The 19,506-nt window shown below is 48.3% G+C and overlaps 1 protein-coding gene across 2 annotated transcripts in view; it reads left to right on the forward strand.

Moving 5' to 3' along the window:
* The window catches only part of SLC37A2 (solute carrier family 37 member 2), a 63,097-nt gene extending 44,330 nt beyond the window's left edge, over positions 1–18,767 (forward strand). The window contains exons 10-18 of one of the 2 annotated variants that reach the window (XM_044996744.1): positions 1,051–1,141; positions 1,736–1,798; positions 4,375–4,460; positions 7,992–8,040; positions 9,388–9,461; positions 12,369–12,447; positions 13,453–13,550; positions 15,191–15,255; positions 18,231–18,763. In XM_044996744.1, coding sequence (XP_044852679.1) covers positions 1,051–1,141; positions 1,736–1,798; positions 4,375–4,460; positions 7,992–8,040; positions 9,388–9,461; positions 12,369–12,447; positions 13,453–13,550; positions 15,191–15,255; positions 18,231–18,246 — 621 coding nt within the window. In that variant the 3' untranslated portion in view covers positions 18,247–18,763. Of the gene's footprint in view, positions 1–1,050; positions 1,142–1,735; positions 1,799–4,374; positions 4,461–7,991; positions 8,041–9,387; positions 9,462–12,368; positions 12,448–13,452; positions 13,551–15,190; positions 15,359–18,230 lie in introns of both variants that reach the window. The other variant, XR_006574786.1, reaches the window with a different exon arrangement.
* The last annotated feature ends 739 nt before the right edge of the window (positions 18,768–19,506 follow it).

A 19,506-nucleotide genomic window follows, 5' to 3' on the forward strand; every position in this document is an offset into this window, starting at 1 on the left:
AGAAGGGAAAGGGAGGCATGGAGACACCCCTAGGGTTGCCACCTTTAGTTGGATGTATTCCTGGAGGTTTGATCACATGACATCTTTATTTAATGATTAATCTTTGATCCCTGGAGACCCCAGGACAATCCTGGAGGGTTGGCAACTGTAGACATAGAGATTAAAAATCAACTATCGTGCTTTAAAAAAATGTATTTCAATACATTTATATATTTTTTTAAAAATAAACCTATTGAAAATTAAATTTTGAAATTGACACCCTATACCAAGGCCTAAAAATGGTACAAGCTGTTAAAATTTCAATTTAAATAAAATTCAAGCAGGACATGTTCATTGCTGAACTTCTAAAGGAAGTCAAAGCACTGACTTGGGGGAAGTCACTGGCGAAGCACCTGGAAGCAGAGTTTGTTGAAGTGCTAAACCAACTTTTGACAGCAGTAGCCTCTTCTGCACATGCAGAGAGAATTCTTTACTTTCTTCACTTCAGTTTATTCAACAAGTTCAGTTCCATGACTTTTTTTTTTCCTTCAAAGTTGAGAAACCAATGTGGGAGTTGGAAAAAGCAGGAAAACTTGTTTTTCCTCCTCCAGTCTATGAATAAAAGTGAGGTGTGAGTGGATGAGGCCTCCTGTTCGAAAATTCAGAAGGACAATGCTCAGCTGCTCTTCCTGATGTTTATTTTAAGAAAGGTGGCTAGTGGGCATGCCTGGGGCGTCAGAGAAATCCAAATGGAGGCTGTTTCCCTGGAAGCTTGTAACTCCTTGTCTGATTATGCTTCGGATAACATTCCCTCAGTGTCGGCAGTGTTCCCTATTGGCCTATGCTTCCCGAACACCTAGAACTCTGCAGATACTGTGGTGAAGCTGTTTAATTGTCCAAGGTAACGAGTGAGTTTAAGATGATCATTAGCACCACTGATGCACCCGACATATGGGATTGGGTTGAAAGCAAATGGGGAGAGAGAAGAGGATGGAAGAGGGAGGATAGGGGTCCCCTCTGTGCCTTGGGGTTTTCAGACACTAACCCTTCTCCCCTCCATCTCCTCCCCAGGGTGTAGTGGAGTTCTCCTTATGCCTGCTGTTTGCAAAGCTGGTCAGTTACACTTTCCTCTACTGGCTGCCTCTCTACATTGTGAATGTTGGTGAGTCACAGGAAGCTACTAATGCCCATTTAACTACTTCACCGGGTGTGCTCTGGATGGAGGGTTCTCATTTGCCTGCCTCCTGGCAGGAGTGCACAGGCTTCCCGCAGAGAATCTTGCTTATTTGCCCTTAGGAGCAAGAAAGTGTTCTCTTCTTCCTCATAAGTGTTCAGTCTCCTGGAAAACCTGGCAGTGGTTCAGGAGTGTGGGGACCTCAGCTGAGGGACACAGACGTACACCACAATGGCAGCTCAGCTGTTGTGGCCAGCTGTTCTCAGTGATGCCCATCATGGTGCTGGGCAGGTCCATGGGGTTTAGATGCTCCAAACTGTGCAAATGACAGTGCATCCTGTGCCTGCAGTCTAGGGTGCAAGTCCTGCCAATGGGCTCCTAGTGAACAAGGTGTCTTCCTGGGCATCCACAAGAGCTGCTTCTGGCTCCCAGGAGATCCATACCCAGCACCAGTGGATGCCTGTCTCTCAGCCCCAAGAGCTCTGGCTCCTGATGCCAGGAGAATAACCACACAGCCGGAGCTCAGGCTTGCTCTGAACTTCTGACAAGTGAATGTCTCTGATGTATCTCATTTCATTGCAGCTCACTTCGGCGCTAAGGAGGCTGGGGACCTGTCCACGCTCTTTGATGTTGGCGGCATCCTAGGTCTGGCATTCTTCATTCTTGCTTGCTGTGTTGCCGTTGTGGACAGGGAGGGATGATGGCTTGTGGCTAAAGCACAGGCCTGGGAGACAGAGAGGAGTTGTATCCCTGGCTCTGATCAGGGTTCCTGGGGGGACCTTGGCCAATTCAGTTATACCTACACTGTCAAATGTGTGTCTTGATTTGGGTGCCTACCTTGAGATGAGGCATGACTCCCAGAGGTGTTCAGCACCCACCACTCCCATTGCTAGCTGGAATCGTGGGTGCTCAGTGCCTCTGACCACGAGTGTCCCAAGTTGGCCGTATGCGATGCATAGGGCTCCCTGTTCTCTGCCTGGGCTTTATCTGAAAAATGGGAGTAACGCTTGCCCTTCTCACTGGGGCAGGGGATGTAAGGATTGACTCCTGTTTGTAAAGCATGTTAAGAGCTGCTAATAGAAGTACAACAGAAACAGTAAAAGAACTAAAAAAGAGCCACCGTGGCTTAACAACCATGTAAAAGAAGCAGTGAGAGATAAAAAGACTTCCTTTAAAAAGTGGAAGTCAAATCCTAGTGAGGCAAATAGAAAGGAGCACAAACACTGGCAACTTAAGTGCAAGAGTGTAATAAGAAAAGCCAAAGAGGAGTTTGAAGAACGGCTAGCCAAAAACTCCAAAGGTAATAACAAAATGTTTTTTAAGTACATCAGAAGCAGGAAGCCTGCTAAACAACCTTGATGATCAAAATACAAATCTGGCTTTTGTAGGGTCTAACATCGGTACCGGGCAAATTAGTTGAAACAATAGTAAAGAATAAAATTGTCAGACACATAGAAAAACATAAACTCTTGAGCAATAGTCAACATGGTTTCTGTAAAGGGAAATCGTGTCTTACTAATCTATTAGAATTCTTTGAAGGGGTCAACAAACATGTGGACAAGGGGGATCTGGTGGACATAGTGTACTTGGATTTCCAGAAAGCCTTTGACAAGGTCCCTCACCAAAGACTCTTACGTAAATTAAGCTGTCATGGGATAAAAGGGAAGGTCCTTTCATGGACTGAGAACTGGTTAAAAGACAGGGAACAAAGGGTAGGAATTAATGGTAAATTCTCAGAATGGAGAGGGGTAACTAGTGGTGTTCCCCAAGGGTCAGTCCTCGGACCAATCCTATTCAATTTATTCATAAATGATCTGGAGAAAGGGGTAAACAGTGAGGTGGCCAAGTTTGCAGATGATACTAAACGTCTCAAGATAGTTAAGACCAAAGCAGATTGTGAAGAACTTCAAAAAGATCTCACAAAACTAAGTGATTGGGCAACAAAATGGCAAATGAAATTTAATGTGGATAAATGTAAAGTAATGCACATTGGAAAAAATAACCCCAACTATACATACAACATGATGGGGGCTAATTTAGCTACAACGAGTCAGGAAAAAGATCTTGGCGTCATCGTGGATAGTTCTCTGAAGATGTCCACGCAATGTGCAGAGGCGGTCAAAAAAGCAAACAGGATGTTAGGAATCATTAAAAAGGGGATAGAGAATAAGACTGAGAATATATTATTGCCCTTATATAAATCCATGGTACGCCCACATCTCGAATACTGTGTACAGATGTGGTCTCCTCACCTCAAAAAAGATATTCTAGCACTAGAAAAGGTTCCGAAAAGGGCAACTAAAATGATTAGGGGTTTAGAGAGGGTCCCCTACGAGGAAAGATTAAAGAGGCTAGGACTCTTCAGCTTGGAAAAGAGAAGACTAAGGGGGAACATGATAGAGGTATATAAAATCATGAGTGATGTTGAGAAAGTGGATAAGGAAAAGTTATTTACTTATTCCCATAATACAAGAACTAGGGGTCACCAAATGAAATTAATAGGCAGCAGGTTTAAAACAAATAAAATGAAGTTCTTCTTCATGCAGCGCACAGTCAACTTGTGGAACTCCTTACCTGAGGAGGTTGTGAAGGCTAGGACTATAACAATGTTTAAAAGGGGACTGGATAAATTCATGGTGGCTAAGTCCATAAATGGCTATTAGCCAGAATGGGTAAGAATGGTGTCCCTAGCCTCTGTTCGTCAGAGGATGGAGATGGATGGCAGGAGAGAGATCACTTGATCATTGCCTGTTAGATTCACTCCCTCTGGGGCACCTGGCATTGGCCACTGTCGGTAGTCAGGATACTGGGCTAGATGGACCTTTGGTCTGACCCGGTATGGCCTTTCTTATGTTCTTATTACCAATTATCACTTTTATTTTTATTCTGCTCACTGATTGGCTTGTAGTGACAGCTCTTTAGAATCCAGGCCCTCGCTGCATATGTCTGTTTTCCAGCTCACTGAGTGAGTCTCCTGGAATTCTCCTCTCTGCCTGGGTCTAACCGGTCACGAGACAGTAACATCTGTCTGCAGGCCACAAGCACCTTTCTGAAATCATGTGGGAAGGCAGCAATGGGACAAACCCCTGCTCTGGCAGAATACAAAGGAACTGGGGTAAAAATCTATCTGGGGATTGGTCCTGCTTTGAGCAGGGGGTGGGACTAGATGACCTCCTAAGGTCCCTTCCAACCCTGAGATTCTATGTGACTTTCTCATGCAGGAGGCATTCTGGCTGGTACCATATCGGACTACACTGGCGGCAGTGCCACCACATGCTGTGTGATGCTGATAGTGGCTGCTCCTATGGTGCGTATTGTGATGGAAAATGTTCACTTGTCTGTGGTCATGAGGGCTTGACGTGAGCCTCTTTCCTCTGCTCTTCCCCTTTGAGTCATATGCACTTTCCTGCAATGAGTGGCCTTGTGGAACCTTGTGCAGGGAAGTCTGGAACCTGGGGCGGGATCGGCATGAGTCACAGTTTTCATGTCTAGCTCTTGTTCCTGGACGAGGCTGTTCACTCTGGAGCTCTTCCTAGACCATAAGGGGCTCCAGCATCCTCCACAGCTGGGCACAGGAGGCCATGTGAGAGGCTTTCCTTCCCCCCCCCCCCCCCCGCGCTCTGCTCACTTGCCCCTTCCTAGACCTCTGCAGTGAGGGTGCCACCTCCACCTCCCTTAGTCTACTTCACTATCCAGCTGCTTCTTCCTAAACTTTTATTCCATAGCCTGATACCAACTGTGCTTGGCCTGCACCCTAGAGACTGAATAGCTTCCTGGTTCTGCCCTGTACTAGCTCTTGTAATGTTCTCCAGTAAGAGACGGGTGCTGTAGAGCAATTCTCTCAGGACGGCTGGTCCTCTGCCTAGTCAATGTGGGTCTGAAACAGAACAGCTGTACTCCACTATTAATGTTCAAAACTCCTAAGGCGTCATTCCAAGTAAGGCTGGAATCAATCACTGAATAGGGATCCATCTACTCCCTTTAGCTGGGGTAGAAAGGCACCTTCAGGGTCTTGGTTTCTCCAAGAGGAATGGAGCAAAAATGAATGAATCAGGGAATAGCCTTCCCTTTTGTTCTAAGGCTCTGGAGTTCTCTGCAGCACAGAGGAGCTCTTGGTGCAGCTGTGAATCAGTGAGGTGCGGATGGCAGTCCTGCTGCTATGCAAATCTGGCAGGAGGCTGGCATCTGACTGCTCCCTGCTGGAGCTTCTCCTCTGTTCGAATGCATGGTGGCTCAGGCAGGGAAAATGGGGAGCCCTCCTGTCTACTTTGCACAGCACCCAGTAGCAGCCAAGAGGCTGTTCTTAAACTCTGGCTGCTCATCCAGGCATCCAGGACTGTCAGACCCTGCTGCACAGTGCTGGGAAGATGGGCCTGTTGGCAGGTATTGTCTGGGCTGGTGGCAGGTTATGGTACCTCACCAGATCAAAGGAGCCAACGCTGATAGTTGCTGAAAATAATCCAACTCCCCCATCACAATGGATAGAGCCCTGCAAATCTGTGGATATCCACGAGCTATGTTTGCAGATCGGATGCAGATACTAATTATGTATCTGCGCAGTGCTCTAATAATGGGACTCCTTCTGCCAGCCCAGAAGTGTCCTGTGGGTTCTGGAGTAAAGGAGGAGTTAAAGTTAAAATGTTTGTGGTTTTTCCCCCTATGGGTAGTATACCCCCCATGTCTGTGCTGAACTCCACTTCGGTTTGACTTCACTGTTCACCCCTAAAAGCAGCTAATTGGACCAAGTTGCAATGTGAACGCACTCTGACTCTTAGTTGCAATTCTCTTCCCAGCCCAAATGCCTCTGATGCTGCAGTCTATCATTAGTGCAAAGCTGTGACAGTGAGACTATGTCTAGGAGGTCAGAATGCAGGCTCTTGGTCCTTATGCCATGCTAGAGCAGTGATAGCACTACAGAGACAAATTATTTTGTATTGCTGGATTTCACCTTCTTCCAGACTCAGCATTCACATAGCCCACCAAATGAAACTGAATCTCAAAGACAGCTATGTTTGGCTAGCTGTCCAGTTACCAGCTGCTGCTATTTTATTTGGCAGTCGAACTACAGAGCTGAAGGCCAAATGAGAGATTCTGGCTCTGTTATTCCCCTTCAGTCCTGCCCTCCCATAAATAGTTGTGAACATCTGCTCTGGCTGACTTACTCAAGTCGCACTTTCTAGAAAGACTAAACATTTTCTAACCAAGAAATAATTGAGTGCAAGCAGTAAAACTTAACCTCCTGTTAAAAGCACATCGCTGAGTGACCAGCAGGTGTCTCTAGAACGCTTCCCATAACCCTTGGCTTCAGATGTGATTGGCTGGGATGAACACTGGCAGGATTGACACTGACTCATGCTCTTCTGCCATGTGGCCATGACCCCCTCTTCCCTCAGCAAGCAAGGATGGAAGTAACTCTCTCCTTAACATGCCACAGTGGGCCTCTTTTCCCACACTCAACTCCACAACTCCTAAAAAGATCTCCATTCAGGATAATGGCTCTTAACCAATCTAATGCTGCCTTGGAATGAACAGTGCCCTCTGATCACTGAATGACCCCCCCACACCCAGCTCATATGTCTAACTGGCTCTCCTCACCCTCTCTGTTCTACTCTTGTCTGGGAGAAGTGCCAAGAGACCGGTACAGAATCAATACTGCTGCGTCCTCCACCCTGACGCATCTGGTTCCAGGAGTTTAGCATGGAAAGCATGAGAACTTAACTGCTGGAGTGCAGCTTAGGTTTGCCCAAGAGCCTTCTTGAGCCGAGGCCAAATTCTGTGAGCATTTCCTTTTGTGCTGAGAGGGAGCTGGGCACTGCCCCCAAAATGCCCCAGCCACAAACTAGGTCTAAAATAAGGACCTCGGTGTGTATTTAGGCAGCTAAGTAAGTGGGCTAACATTCAAAGGGAATGAGCACCCCAACTGCTGGCTTCAGTGAGAGCTGCAAGTATGTACTTGGACTCTCAGAGAATGGATTTAGCACCTGACATTAGGCCCCCAAGATAGACAGTGGTGGTCCCTCCTTTATCTGAAAGGATCCAGATGTGGACTCAGGGGTCTTGCATACCACTGCAAGCTAAAATGCTCTTAGCTGGGAAAGGGGACAGAACCAGAATCCAGGCAGGACTAGCTCACTGCACCTTGCAGCTCATCTGGGACCCAGGGACGCTCTGCTTCATAGAATCTCAGGGTTGGAAGGGACCTCAGGAGGTCATCTAGTCCAACCTCCTGCTCAAAGCAGGACCAAACCCCACTAAATCATCCCAGCCAGGGCTTTGTCAAGCCTGACCTTAAAAACCTCTAAGGAAGGAGATTCCACTACCTCCCTAGGTAACCCATTCCAGTGCTTCACCACCCTACTAGTGAAAAAGTTTTTCCTAATATCCAGCCTAAACCTCCCCCTCTGCAACTTGAGACCATTACTCCTTGTTCTGTCATCTTCTACCACTGAGAACAGTCTAGATCCATCCTCTTTGGAACCCCCTGTCAGGTAGTTGAAAGCAGCTATTAAATCCCCCCTCATTCTTCTCTTCTGCAGACTAAACAATCCCAGTTCCCTCAGCATCTCCTCATAAGCTTGATCTTGAGAGGAAGGCGAGTTCCTTCTTGACTGGGGGGTGGGGGAGGAACTTGTGACAAATCGCTGTCTGTGGTCCAGGATTGTCCATGGGGGGAGGGGTTTCCATGGAAATAACCCTGATACTTGTGCCCACTTGTTATAGCTGCAGCTAGGCCATGGCACTCCACCCAGCTGAGGTCTGTGGAGGCGAGCAGAAATTAGCTAAGGGGCTTGGTAATTCTAACCTGCTGACATAATCGGTTTCTCCGCTTTGCTTCCAGCTATTCCTGTACAATCACATTGGCCAGAATGGAATAGCCAGTTCAACAGGTAAGTAGAACTTCAGACTCTTGGGAACAAACCAGTGAGTGATTTCACAAGTTTCTGAGTTTCTAGATGTGCCTCTCTGGAGGCAAATAAACCCTCTAGACTCGTTCTCCCGTCTCCTCCAGAATTATCTGCCCTAGGGAAAATCTTAACTGGTAGACCATGGACTGTAGTTATGTACACTGGGAGAAGATGTCTGATGCTAGAGGGCTCTTTAATCTAGCATCCAGAGGCAGAAGTAGCTTCCAGTACCTTAAGTTGGTGAAGCTCAAACTGGAATAAGATGGTTTTTTTTAACAGGGAGATTGGTTGACCATTGGAAGAATTCATCTAGGGATGTGGTGAAATCTCCATCATCTGGACATCTTCTTATAAATCAAATCATGGCCCCAACAGTTATTGGGCTCATGCAGGAATTGCTGGATGAAATTCAGTGGCCTGCAGGAAATCAGACTCAGTGATCACCGTGCGCCCCTCTGGCCTTAAAATCACAACTAGTCACTGGTGCCATACGGTTGCTGTTGCTGTTATTTTAAAAATCCTCCCTCTCCACCCCCCCGGCAACACCCCATTTCTGCCTTCAAAACCTGTTTGTATCAAGGTCCCCAGCAAACCTTCCTTTGATCCAGGCAGTTCTGGGCTGAGCCTCACTCACTGTCACCCTTGTCAAAGCACCTAACTATGGCTGAGAGCTGCAGAATAAAGTGATGCGGTCACCGCCCAGAATGTTCTCTTCCCATCAGCACTCAGCCTTCCCCAAGCCTCAGCTTATTCTTTTTGTCACCACTGTAGTCACCTTCTAGGCCTTAGAATAGCAAGGGGGAGCGGAGATGCAGTGGGCCCCAACTAGTCTTATTTCATCTCCTGGCCCTCTCCCCAGGACTCAGGCTCCAATCACTTATCAGCTAGGTGCCTGAAATGGAGGTCACAGCATCACTGAAGTTATGTTGTAAGAGTTTGTTCCTGCCTGCAGGCACTAGGGGAGCAGAGGAGGGAAGACGTGACCTTCTGAAAGGGAAGAGTAAATGTGTGACATAGAACCTGTCCTGCAGTGACCTCCAGAATAGTGTGTTGGAGATGAAGAGGGGCCTTCCTGGGCTGCCTGTAACTCCAAATGGCTCTTGCGTCCAATTCCCTTGCTCCCATGGTGACCCCGTTGTCCCACTATGAACTCAGTGGCAGAACTGAGAGTTGATAGAAGTTAGAAGCACCCGGTAGATCCTACCAGTACAGGGTTGTTCCCTACAGTAGAGTGTAGCAAATACACAAATCTCTGACTGGATGCTGTAGGATCTTGGCATACAGCAGGGCCAGCTGTGCTGTAGTACTGATACTCTTTTCTCTTTGCAGCTATGCTAATTGTATGTGGTGCCCTGGTGAATGGGCCTTATTCTCTCATTACGACAGCCGTTTCAGCTGACTTGGTAAGAATTACACTGTTTGTTTGTTTGTTCTTGGGGCAGGTCTATACTTAAAACACTGCAGCACTTTAGTGACGACACTACCTACGCTGATGGGAGAACCCCTCCCGTTGGTGTGCGTACTCCACCCCCATCCCACCGACAGGCGGTAGCTGTGTCGGCGGGAGCAGCCCTCCCGTCAGTGTGGTTACTTCACACACACGCCTCGTGACAGGCGGTAGCTGTGTTGGCGGGAGAAGCCCTCCCATTGGTGTGGTTACTTCACACACACGCCCCGTGACAGGCGGTAGCTGTGTTGGCGGGAGAAGCCCTCCCGTCGGTGTGGTTACTTCACACACACGCCCCGTGACAGGCGGTAGCTGTGTTGGCGGGAGAAGCCCTCCCATTGGTGTGAGTACTCCACCTCCCTGACAGGCGGGAGTTATGTCGGCGGGAGCAGCCCTCCCATCACCATAGCACTGTCTACACCAGGGGTTAGGTTGCTTTAACTGCATTGCACAGGGGTGTGGATTTCTCACACCCCTACACGATGTAGTTATGTGGACCTTATTTCCTAATGTAGACCTGGCCCCTCTCGTCTCACTTGAGCCTTTTTTCTTATTTTTTGCCTGGCTCAAAGTTTGAGGCCTTCCATTCCAACTGCAGCTTTTTGTGCACCGCCTTCCACACACAGGTTATTCTGTCTCTTCTGAGCTTTGCCATAGAGGGTTGTTACTGTGGATCACGTGCAAATACCCACATCTTGGGCCTCTCATTAGTGCAAATCCCTCCTCCCCTCCCTGGGCTAGGATTGCACACAGCACAAGTGCAGGAAAGTCTTCTCATCACTGACACCTGGGTTGAGCCCTCCTGGTGGAAGGGAGACAAGGGCTGGGATGCTGCATTAGAAACCTGGAGGGATTTAAGTGATGTGGTACGGAGTGCTCGGACATCTCTGAGGCAGTTCAGAAGGATTTGTGGTTTTATGCAATCCGCTGGCTGTAAGAGTCCCTGAGGTAAATTCCCCAGAGCAGCCAAGCATAAGAAGATATTTGCAAGCATCTGTTCCAAAAGATTTAGTCCAGTCCAGTCAGTTGTGCAAGGATATTTTCTGTTGCTGCTGCTTTTAAGACTAGAACATCTTCTTCCCAGTTCTGGCACATGCTTGGACTGACACTCTTCAGATCAAATGTAAGGCTAGTTGGTAAACAGCTCTATGGTCTGACAGCACAGAGTCCCATTCCTTGCCATGGCCCCACTGTCAGCAACTGCCCAAAAGTTCCTCTAACGAACTGGAAGGCCTTCTGAGGGACAAGGGAAGCGGTCTACACGCTGCTCGCTTTCTCCTCTAAATAACCTTCTCCTTAGGAGCTTCCTATTGAGACTCTTTTAGAGGGAAGAGGGATAGCTCAGTGGTTTGAGCATTGGCCTGCTAAACCCAGGGTTGTGAGTTCAATCCTTGAAGAGGCCACTTAGGGATCTGGGGCAAAAATTGGTCCTGCTAGTGAAGGCAGGGAGCTGGACTCAATGACCTTTCAAGGTCCCTTCTAGTTCTAGGAGATTGGTATATTTCCAATTATTACCTTATTATTATTACCTTACCACTATACTTAGTGTTTTTACTGCCTGCAGTTAGGCTTGCATCAAGCTAACTTCCACGCACAATACGCTTTTGAAAATTCCATCCTTCATTCCCTATGAATTAACTTTGGGTTGTTTTTTAAAGATGACACTTTCAGCTTGTTCAAATTGAAGACATTTCTACCCGCTTTCGTAACTGGCTTCAAGTTAGGATTTTGGGGGTGGAGGGGAAGGGAAAGAAGGGACTTAAAATCTAACTCCAGTTGAATTTCAGTGATATTTGGGCACCTGGCTCTGAAACCTCTTTAAAATCCCTGGCCTTAAAAACTTTACAAGCAGAGTTAATAAAATCAGATGGGATTAAAATCACTGGATTTTTAGCTCTCGCAGGAAGGGTCTGTTTTATGTTTGTGCCGTGCCTAGTACAATGGAACCTTGCACCTGATTGGGGTCATTGGGCACTACAGCAATGGAAGTCCTCAGTAACAATCCTATTATCCATTCATCAGTCTTACTATCAACTCAGGCAAACTACGGAGGTGCGACCCCCACCCCTCCTCCTCCAAAGATTCAGTACAAATGTAGCTGAAACACTGTAAGAAACAGCAGAGAACCTGACCCAGTTTTGGGCAGCCAGATGCAGTAAATCTGCGAAGAGGCCAGCAAAAAATCAATTTCTCCCCAACCTTCAGTCTTCAAAAATCCCTCCGCTCCAACCAGCACAAGCCAGGGCTCCAGAGAGGCCAAAGCAGTTTCTCCTTCAGGCAGAGCAAAGGACTTCAGCCATTGTGAGCTCTAGTGCTCCTTGCCTGCCTTTGGAACGTGGCTGTAGGAGGCACATGAAATGTGCAGAAAATCAGACTATTGGAATGCTGCCCCTGCTTGGTACATGGAAGGGGAGCAAGCTCCCAAAGATGTCGCTTACTGGTCTAAGAATCTCCCTCCCCAGGGCAAGTATTCAGGAAAGGGATTTCCCCTCTTCAAGGAACTGTCTCTCTAGAGGGTGTGTTCCTAAATCTGCCTGTCACAGAAGAAACCTCTCTGGCGTTTTGATACCAACATTCCTCGCTGGAAGCTGGAGACAGGTCCTGGACTAACCCAGTAACCAGAATGAGTCAGGGTTAGGGTGACCAGACAGCAAATGTGAAAAATCGGGACCGGGGTGGGGGGGTAATAGGAGCCTGTATAAGAAAAAGACCCAAAAATCGGGACTGTCCCGATTAAAATCGGGACATCTGGTCACCCTAGTCAGGGTTCAGGATGCACTGAGTGGATCACAAATTAACCCTCATTTTTACTCCAGTATTTGATTTTTATTTGATTTATTTATTACTTTCCCCTCCTGCACAGGGAACTCACGAGTGTCTCAAGGGAAATGCAAAAGCCCTGTCCACTGTTACAGCCATAATTGATGGGACTGGATCTATAGGTGAGTAGAAAACTTCCAAGAACTCCATACAATAGCTGGAGAACCTAATTCAACCCCCCCAGCTCTCCTGCCCCCAGTAGGGTCTATGTTCCTCTTGTCCCCAGGGTCCAGCACCCTTTGCCCTAAGGGAGCACAGGCTGCAGGTGAGCTGGGAATGGTCCGGGGCCAGCCTGCTTTACTCAAGAGAATGGAAAGGGAGAGAGACTCTTTACTTCCCTCTGCAGGGATGGTGATTGGGTCCCGTAAGCTTACAGGACCCATTCTCGGGCAGGCAGAGAGATGGGAAGGGAGGGGATAAGACCCAGGGGAACGGTTGGGTGGCCACGGCCCTGGGGGTCGGAGCTAATGGTGCAGGTGCTGCAAGGAGCTTTTCAAACTACCAAGTAGATTCAAACGCCACTGCCCAGAGGGCCCTGGCGATTAAACGGTCCCCCGTGCCCAATAAATAACCCTGCTGTGCGACTGAGCTGTGCAGTGAGGCACCCCCAGGCTGGGGCAGGAGGAAAGCTACTGCCGGCTGCTCCAGCTCTGCCTGTGGCTGGAGCCAGGGGGGTTCAGGCACACTGGCTTCCTGAGCAGGGCTGTGAGGCTAGTGCTAGCCATGTGTGGAGACTGCTCAGAGGGGAGACCTGGAGCAAGCTCTTCCGCTCTCTTCTGGCCCTTGGGAAGTGGGAGCTGGATCTGCAGGCCCAGCTGTAGCATCCGGCGAGTCTGGCCAGTGCCTGATAGCAGGGGCAGTGGGAGAACCCAAGGGGGCATTGCGGAGCAGCAGCGGCTGCCAAGGTGGGAGTGGGAGCAAGGGGGGAGATGACCGAGAGAGCTGGAGGAGGAGCTGGAGCCTGCAGCTCTGAGCGTGCGACCTTCAAGCACTCACTCCAGCACGTGAGCCAGAACTGACGTGGGGGCTGGGTATGGGTTTTCTGCCCTGCATATGCCAGTGCCCACAGGCTGGCTGCCCGGGATGGTTCATGGCTGCTAGTGATATGCTGTGTTTGCCCTTTGCAGGTGCTGCTCTGGGCCCCCTGCTGGCAGGGCTGATCTCTCCCACTGGCTGGAACAATGTCTTCTACATGCTAATAACAGCGGATATCTTGGCTTGCCTGGTGGGTTTCTCTTGAGCCTGCTGTGGCTTCTTGATGCAGATTAGGGGATTGGTGTGCAGCTGGGCCAGGGGTTGTGTCTCATTCACAAGCTAAGTGTCTGGCCTGGCCTGCATTTGGATGGGTAGCTGCTAAGGAAAGGTTAGGAGATGTAGCACGTAGTGCTGGTGCCTGAGTATTTGGTGCTCCTCTCTTTGAGGCAGCATTGAATTTCGGGTCCCAGCATCCTGAGGGATTAACATCATGTTTGACGGACAGCACCCAAAGCCCTTGGCATGCTTGTCAAGGCTAGAGGGAGGAACCAAATGCCAGTGGGGTTAATTGCATATGTCTCCCAGTGTTACTCCTGGAGTGTCAGCTGGATACAGGATTCTTCATTTCCTGCCCTAAACTCTCGTGTAGTGCTGCCGTGCACATGTCAAACAGCAACTGGTTCCGCTGTCAAGGAGGCTCCATTTCAGTGCGGGGAGCATTTCCATAGCTTAGAACACGCTCTGGGAGCCTTCAAGATAAAAGGCAAAAACGCTGTGTAAATAAGACTGTCGCATGCATGGTGAAAGCGGTGGGCTCTGCATAAAGCCAGGCACAATGAACAACCTCTTCCATCTGTAGTGCTGCTTTCATGCACCGCGGGTTCTCTTAGCCATTGTGAAGTGGTTCCTAGATTTGTGTAACAGCCTCGGCTCAGAACCGCTTTGCTCTTCCTAATTCCTTTGCGCTGCGCTGGGGCATCGAAAGAGAATCTGCACTCTTTTCTCCCCCTTCTTCTCTGACAGCCAGTGCTGCTGTTAACTGCCCAGGGGTCACTGAAAGGGACAAAGTGATCAGTGGACAAGGCGTTGGACTGGAAGTGGGGCTACCTCGGTTCTATTCCTGGCTCTGTCGCTGACCTGTGCACAGCACCTAGCACCACCGTAGGGCCCCAGTCTGGGTTGGAATCTGTGCTCTTGCAGTATTCCTCCTCCCCACCTCCAACGACACCACTGCGCTGCCTTTTCGCTGGCTTTCCACTTCCATAAGGAGGTAACTCTGCTGGAAGGGAGCCAGGCTCACTGTGACTTGCATCCTGCACCTTTCCATGTCATTGCTGGACATCCTGCTCTACATCAGGAGCTTTTCCACTCCTGTTTTGTCGGATTTTTGATTGCAGGGGTGCATGTTTTGCTTTGCATGAACACGCTAGAAAACAAGACTTTGCAGGAATAGTCATGGAGATGGCAAATGATGTAAGTGTTTCAGGGCATTTGCAGAAAGCAAAGCCTGTATTTAACCAAGTGTTGTCCTTGGAAACCTGATGTTAGGAATATGCTCATCCAATCAGAGATTAGATGTAGACCCTGTGATTAGATGTAGACCCTTTGTCCTATCAGAATTTTGACTCTTGAATACTCACAATGAAAATGCTCTCAATTGACGAACAAAGAAGTATTCCCTGGAACTGTGGTGAATAAATAATACATTGATAGACAATACATGGCCTGACAAACTAAATTCAGACTAAATCATTCATCCAGTTGTTAGCATACTTCTCATTCACTCCAGGGACAGGGAAGGTGGTGGTGGGGGGACTGTATCTTCAATCCTTTCCCAGAGGCTAGAATCATAAGTCAGAGATTCATCTTGAGTGTCTTTTTCCCTTCCAGTTCCTTTCCCGGGTGATGTATAAAGAGATTAAAGGATGGTGTGGCTGCTACACAAGAAAAAGAGGGTACGTGCTTCTAAAATCCCAAGTTTGTCGTGTATTTCTATGACTGTTCTCAGATCTCCTGTAACACTGGCAGAGAAGCCTTCACTTCCAGCAAAATATGCAGGTATGGCACATGCTGAGTGCACATAGGAGTTTTAGATCTAAAGTAGGTGCCATTGAAAAGGGAAAAATACTGTACTTGGGTAATTTACCTCTACTGCTGCATTCCCTGCATTTAGAATGGGAAGCACCCCAAATGCTGCTATAAATGTTTTGTCTTTGTCCAGTCTTTGATGGAACCCCCTGTACAATGAATGCCTCCCTACCCCCTCTCCTATCCCCCATGCATGCCCAAAGGGACACCTAGCGCCTGGGCCACAGAAGAACCCAGGGAGAGTTATGACAGTTCTAATGACCCAAGAGTTCTACCTCCAGCCCTTCCAAACCCTATTAATGTGTTCTAAATGAATTGTCCTTGTGTGTCTTCTTAGCTCTTCTGTGGCACTAACACATGCAGTAGTGTTGGATGGGAAATAGTTTGTATTGTGAGTATCTTTGCTATTTTGCTGCTGCAGCTAATTCCATCTGCGATTTATCCTGATTTTTCTTTCTTGGCATTTGTGGGGTAAACTTGAAGGTGTCTGTTCCGTGGCTAACTAAAGAAGAGCAGAGACCCAAGGCACAGTAGTCATACAACAGACTTCTAAGGGAACAGCTTCCAAAGAAAGAATCCAATATGTCCATCTCCAGTGCCTGACCGTGACAGCGGCACATGCTGTGCTCTGGGTCATATTGCAGAGTAGTGGGGCTAACTGACCAGAATACTGTCTTGAAATGTCCAAACACACACTGATCTGGACACCAAATTTTTAGTCCTAAGGCCAGAAAGGACCATCAGATCATCTTGTCTGACCACCAACTAGTGTGTTAAACTAACAAATTACAAGTGGCAAAGTACATAGCCCCACTGCTCCTCTAATCTTGCCAGTCAATCTAATGATAAAAATAGAAATGTAATGATGTACCAATCAAAGTAATTTCCAAGCCTGTGTAAAATGAAGGTAATAATCATGTGTCTTGTCCTGGAGTCAAAATAAATTAATGAGATTGTAGACTACATTTCTCAGAGGCCATCTCTGCTCTTTAACTGACAATCCCAGGGCAGCTCGTGGTGGTGTAGGGCTGCACTTTGCCAAGGTGTGTTCCTGCCGTGCTCTCAGGAGCCTGGTACGCTATATCTTGATTACGTTTACAGGTAAACAGCTTTTTTGGTAGCCATGTTCTGGGCCCCTGTGTTGTTACGGTAAGTCTGGCCCAAGTCTCCCCCTCAGCCCTGGTGCAGGGTAATAAGACTCCTGCTTTCATGTCTCGGTCACCTTGTCACAAAGGGCCCAATTCTAGCTTCTCCAACCTGAAGGAGCTCCCTTTGGAGTGATGGGAGTGACGTGTGCCCATCTGCCGGCAGAAATGGGCCCCAGGGAGAATGTGCTGTGAGCAGCTCTGGCTTTGGGAATGTGCCACTCTGCGCTTGCTGGGTCCACCAAAGGGTGGCAAACCTGCTTCCTTTATGTTAGTCAGTCAGGGTGATGCGTCAGGCTCTGTTTAGAGCCCTTTGGTGTCCGAGGCTCCAGTCTGATCCCTTGGGAAGGGAATATGGTGGGCTCAGCCAGCTAATGGCAGCTGGACCTCAATTTATATCTGGCTGGTTCTGCCTTCTTGAGAGTCACCTCAACAGCAGCCTGGAAAAGTAGGGCTATAGCCAGGGTGCCTCTTGTTGCATTTTATGAGACAAGGTTTCCTTTTTTTCGGGGCTTGTGAGCCTGGCACAGCTGGGAGAACTGGGCCAGAAAGCTGTGAGTTCGAGTCTCTGCAGTGTGATCATAGAATCTCAGGGTTGGAAGGGACCTCAGGAGGTATCTAGTCCAACCCCCTGCTCAAAGCATGACCAATCCCCAACTAAATCTTCTGGCTCATCCTCAGCGATAGCTGTGCAGAAGCAAGGAGAGGGGGGAATGCTGCAGTGCAAGAGCTGCAGCCTTCAACTAAGACGAAGGCCCAGATCCCCACAGGGACGTGGGCATTGCAACACCTAACCTTTAGACACCTAGAAATCCCTGGAACAAAAACAGGATCCACAAAGCCTGAGTTAGGTGCTAGTTTCCCTATGCAATGAATGGGGTGTGGGGAAGGCGCTTAAGAATGGGACCAAGAAAAGCCAGCCTCTCCTTCTGTGGATCTGGCCTGACAGTAATATCCCATCTGCTAGCCTTTGGGGGCTGGGCTAAGAAGTTGGAACAGTCAGCTCGGTCTCCAAATTCCCTCTCAGCAGAAGGTTCTAAGGTCTAAAGCTGAGGCCCATGTGCTCACTGAGGTCTGCCTCACTGTCTGCATAGTCACTGCAGTGCTGGTGTCTCCTTATGTTGGGACTCGCAGCCTCTGGAAGGTGCTGCAGCCACCTCAGCCCCTGGGTGGTCCTTGCATGTCCCTCTTGGGTTGTTTCTCAGACTCTCTCACCATTTAGTTCCCCCACTGGAATCAAATTAACAACTGTGAGCTGCTTTCTCCTCTCTGGGACACTCACTAGGCTCTTGCGTTAGCAGGAACCAAAATGGGGGTGGAATCTCTGCTGCCTTCTCTCCCTGCTTGCTCCTGTTTCTCCTTCGGCTCTTTCCCTTGCACAAGGACTCCGTGGCACTAAAACTCGGCAGGTGAGGTGAGCTGGGTGAGGGCCATGCAAAGGGACAGGATGTAAGTACGAGTGACTTGGCTTTGGATTCTGGCACACTACAGTTCTTGAACAATCTCCATCGGAGCAAAGTTCCAGCTATCCCTGACTGTATCTGAGCACCTGGGAAGCGGTGGCTATTAAGGCTTAAAAGTGCTTCGGAAGCATATTGAATGTAATTTAAACTCCTGAAAATAAACTGTTCCTTGGCAGGCACCTGCCTGGCCACACTCCGTGGGCTGTGCTCTAATCGCGGTTCTTGTTCTCGCAGATTTAAAGAATTTTGACCTGACTCCCTGTGACCAGAAGCAGCGGAGTGCAGCAGTGACGGGCTTTGCTGGCAGAACCCACCTTTGATGCTCTCAGTTTAAAGTGAGAGGAATTATGGAGGCAAAATGAACTGGGAAGATGAGTAGTGCTCTAAAACCCAACCACCACGGACTCTAATCATTGGCAGCAGCTTTATCCAGGGCGAGGGTGCAGAGAAGATGGTATATTCTGGCCCATGACTGGTTTTGTGAGGTATAACTGGGGCCTCTGTCTCTTATCCACTGCCTCTGCTCCTCTTCCATTATTCCTTTTATTATTAAAATGGTGCTAAACCTGTGTTGTAGTGGAGCTCCTCTTTGTCCCGGGAGTGGAGGGAAATGTTCCCAAGGCCGCTGGGCCCCAGGAGCTGCGAGGCTGGCTTCCTTCTGTGCGATGTGCTACAGCTGGCCCTTGCCTTGTCAAGATCAGCAGTTCTGTCTGAGCACCAGCTGGTTCTCAAACGACAATCCTCAGGTTTGAGCCCCACTTCTGGCTTTTCAGATGCCTCTGTCGTCATTTGTTTGCAACATTGATTAATGTGCTCAGCAACTGAGACGAAAACTTACCAGTTTCTGTGGCTGGATTCTTTCTCATTCTGGACAGATTAACACCGTAGGTACTAATAAATGGATAGTGTCTAGCTATCAACCAGGTATTGCGAGCAAGAAATTTGTTTTTGGGAACAAGACAAAGAGTTGTGTCAATGCTCTTGGCTCTCCGAGGTCATAATACAGAGTAGTGCTAGACAGTAGAACGCTGCCATTTGGACTGAAAAAAAGACTCGTTAGTTTAGTCCAGGAATCCCACTTCTAGCTTTGCTGATAAGCACAAACTCAGGTTTATTATGTGCTTTTTCTGTTTCCAGAACCACTCTTTACACTGGAAGGTAGCAGCATCTTTCATAATGGTACCGGTTTATAATTTTAAAACACGGTATGATGGTTTGTAGTTCAGAAACTTTGAGTGAGATTATAATCTCATCCGGCTTCTGTGCAAAGTGAACTAGATTCCTATCATTTGAAATGTCTTAATCTGCATCTGCAGGCCACTGACCGTTGTTTTAAGAGTAACTTGGATCATGTTTGTAAGGACACTGTCTGGGTTCTCACACCGTGCTTATCACTGTTCTAGTCAACTGCCAAACACCCCTGTGAGCTATACTGTGAGGAGGAGAGGGAAAGAAGATTCTCTCTCCTACAACCTCTGTTTGTCCAGAAGCAGCTGACTAATGTATTCCT

The sequence above is a fragment of the Mauremys mutica genome, chromosome 22 (assembly GCF_020497125.1).
Source record: "Mauremys mutica isolate MM-2020 ecotype Southern chromosome 22, ASM2049712v1, whole genome shotgun sequence".
NCBI lineage: Eukaryota > Metazoa > Chordata > Testudines > Geoemydidae > Mauremys > Mauremys mutica.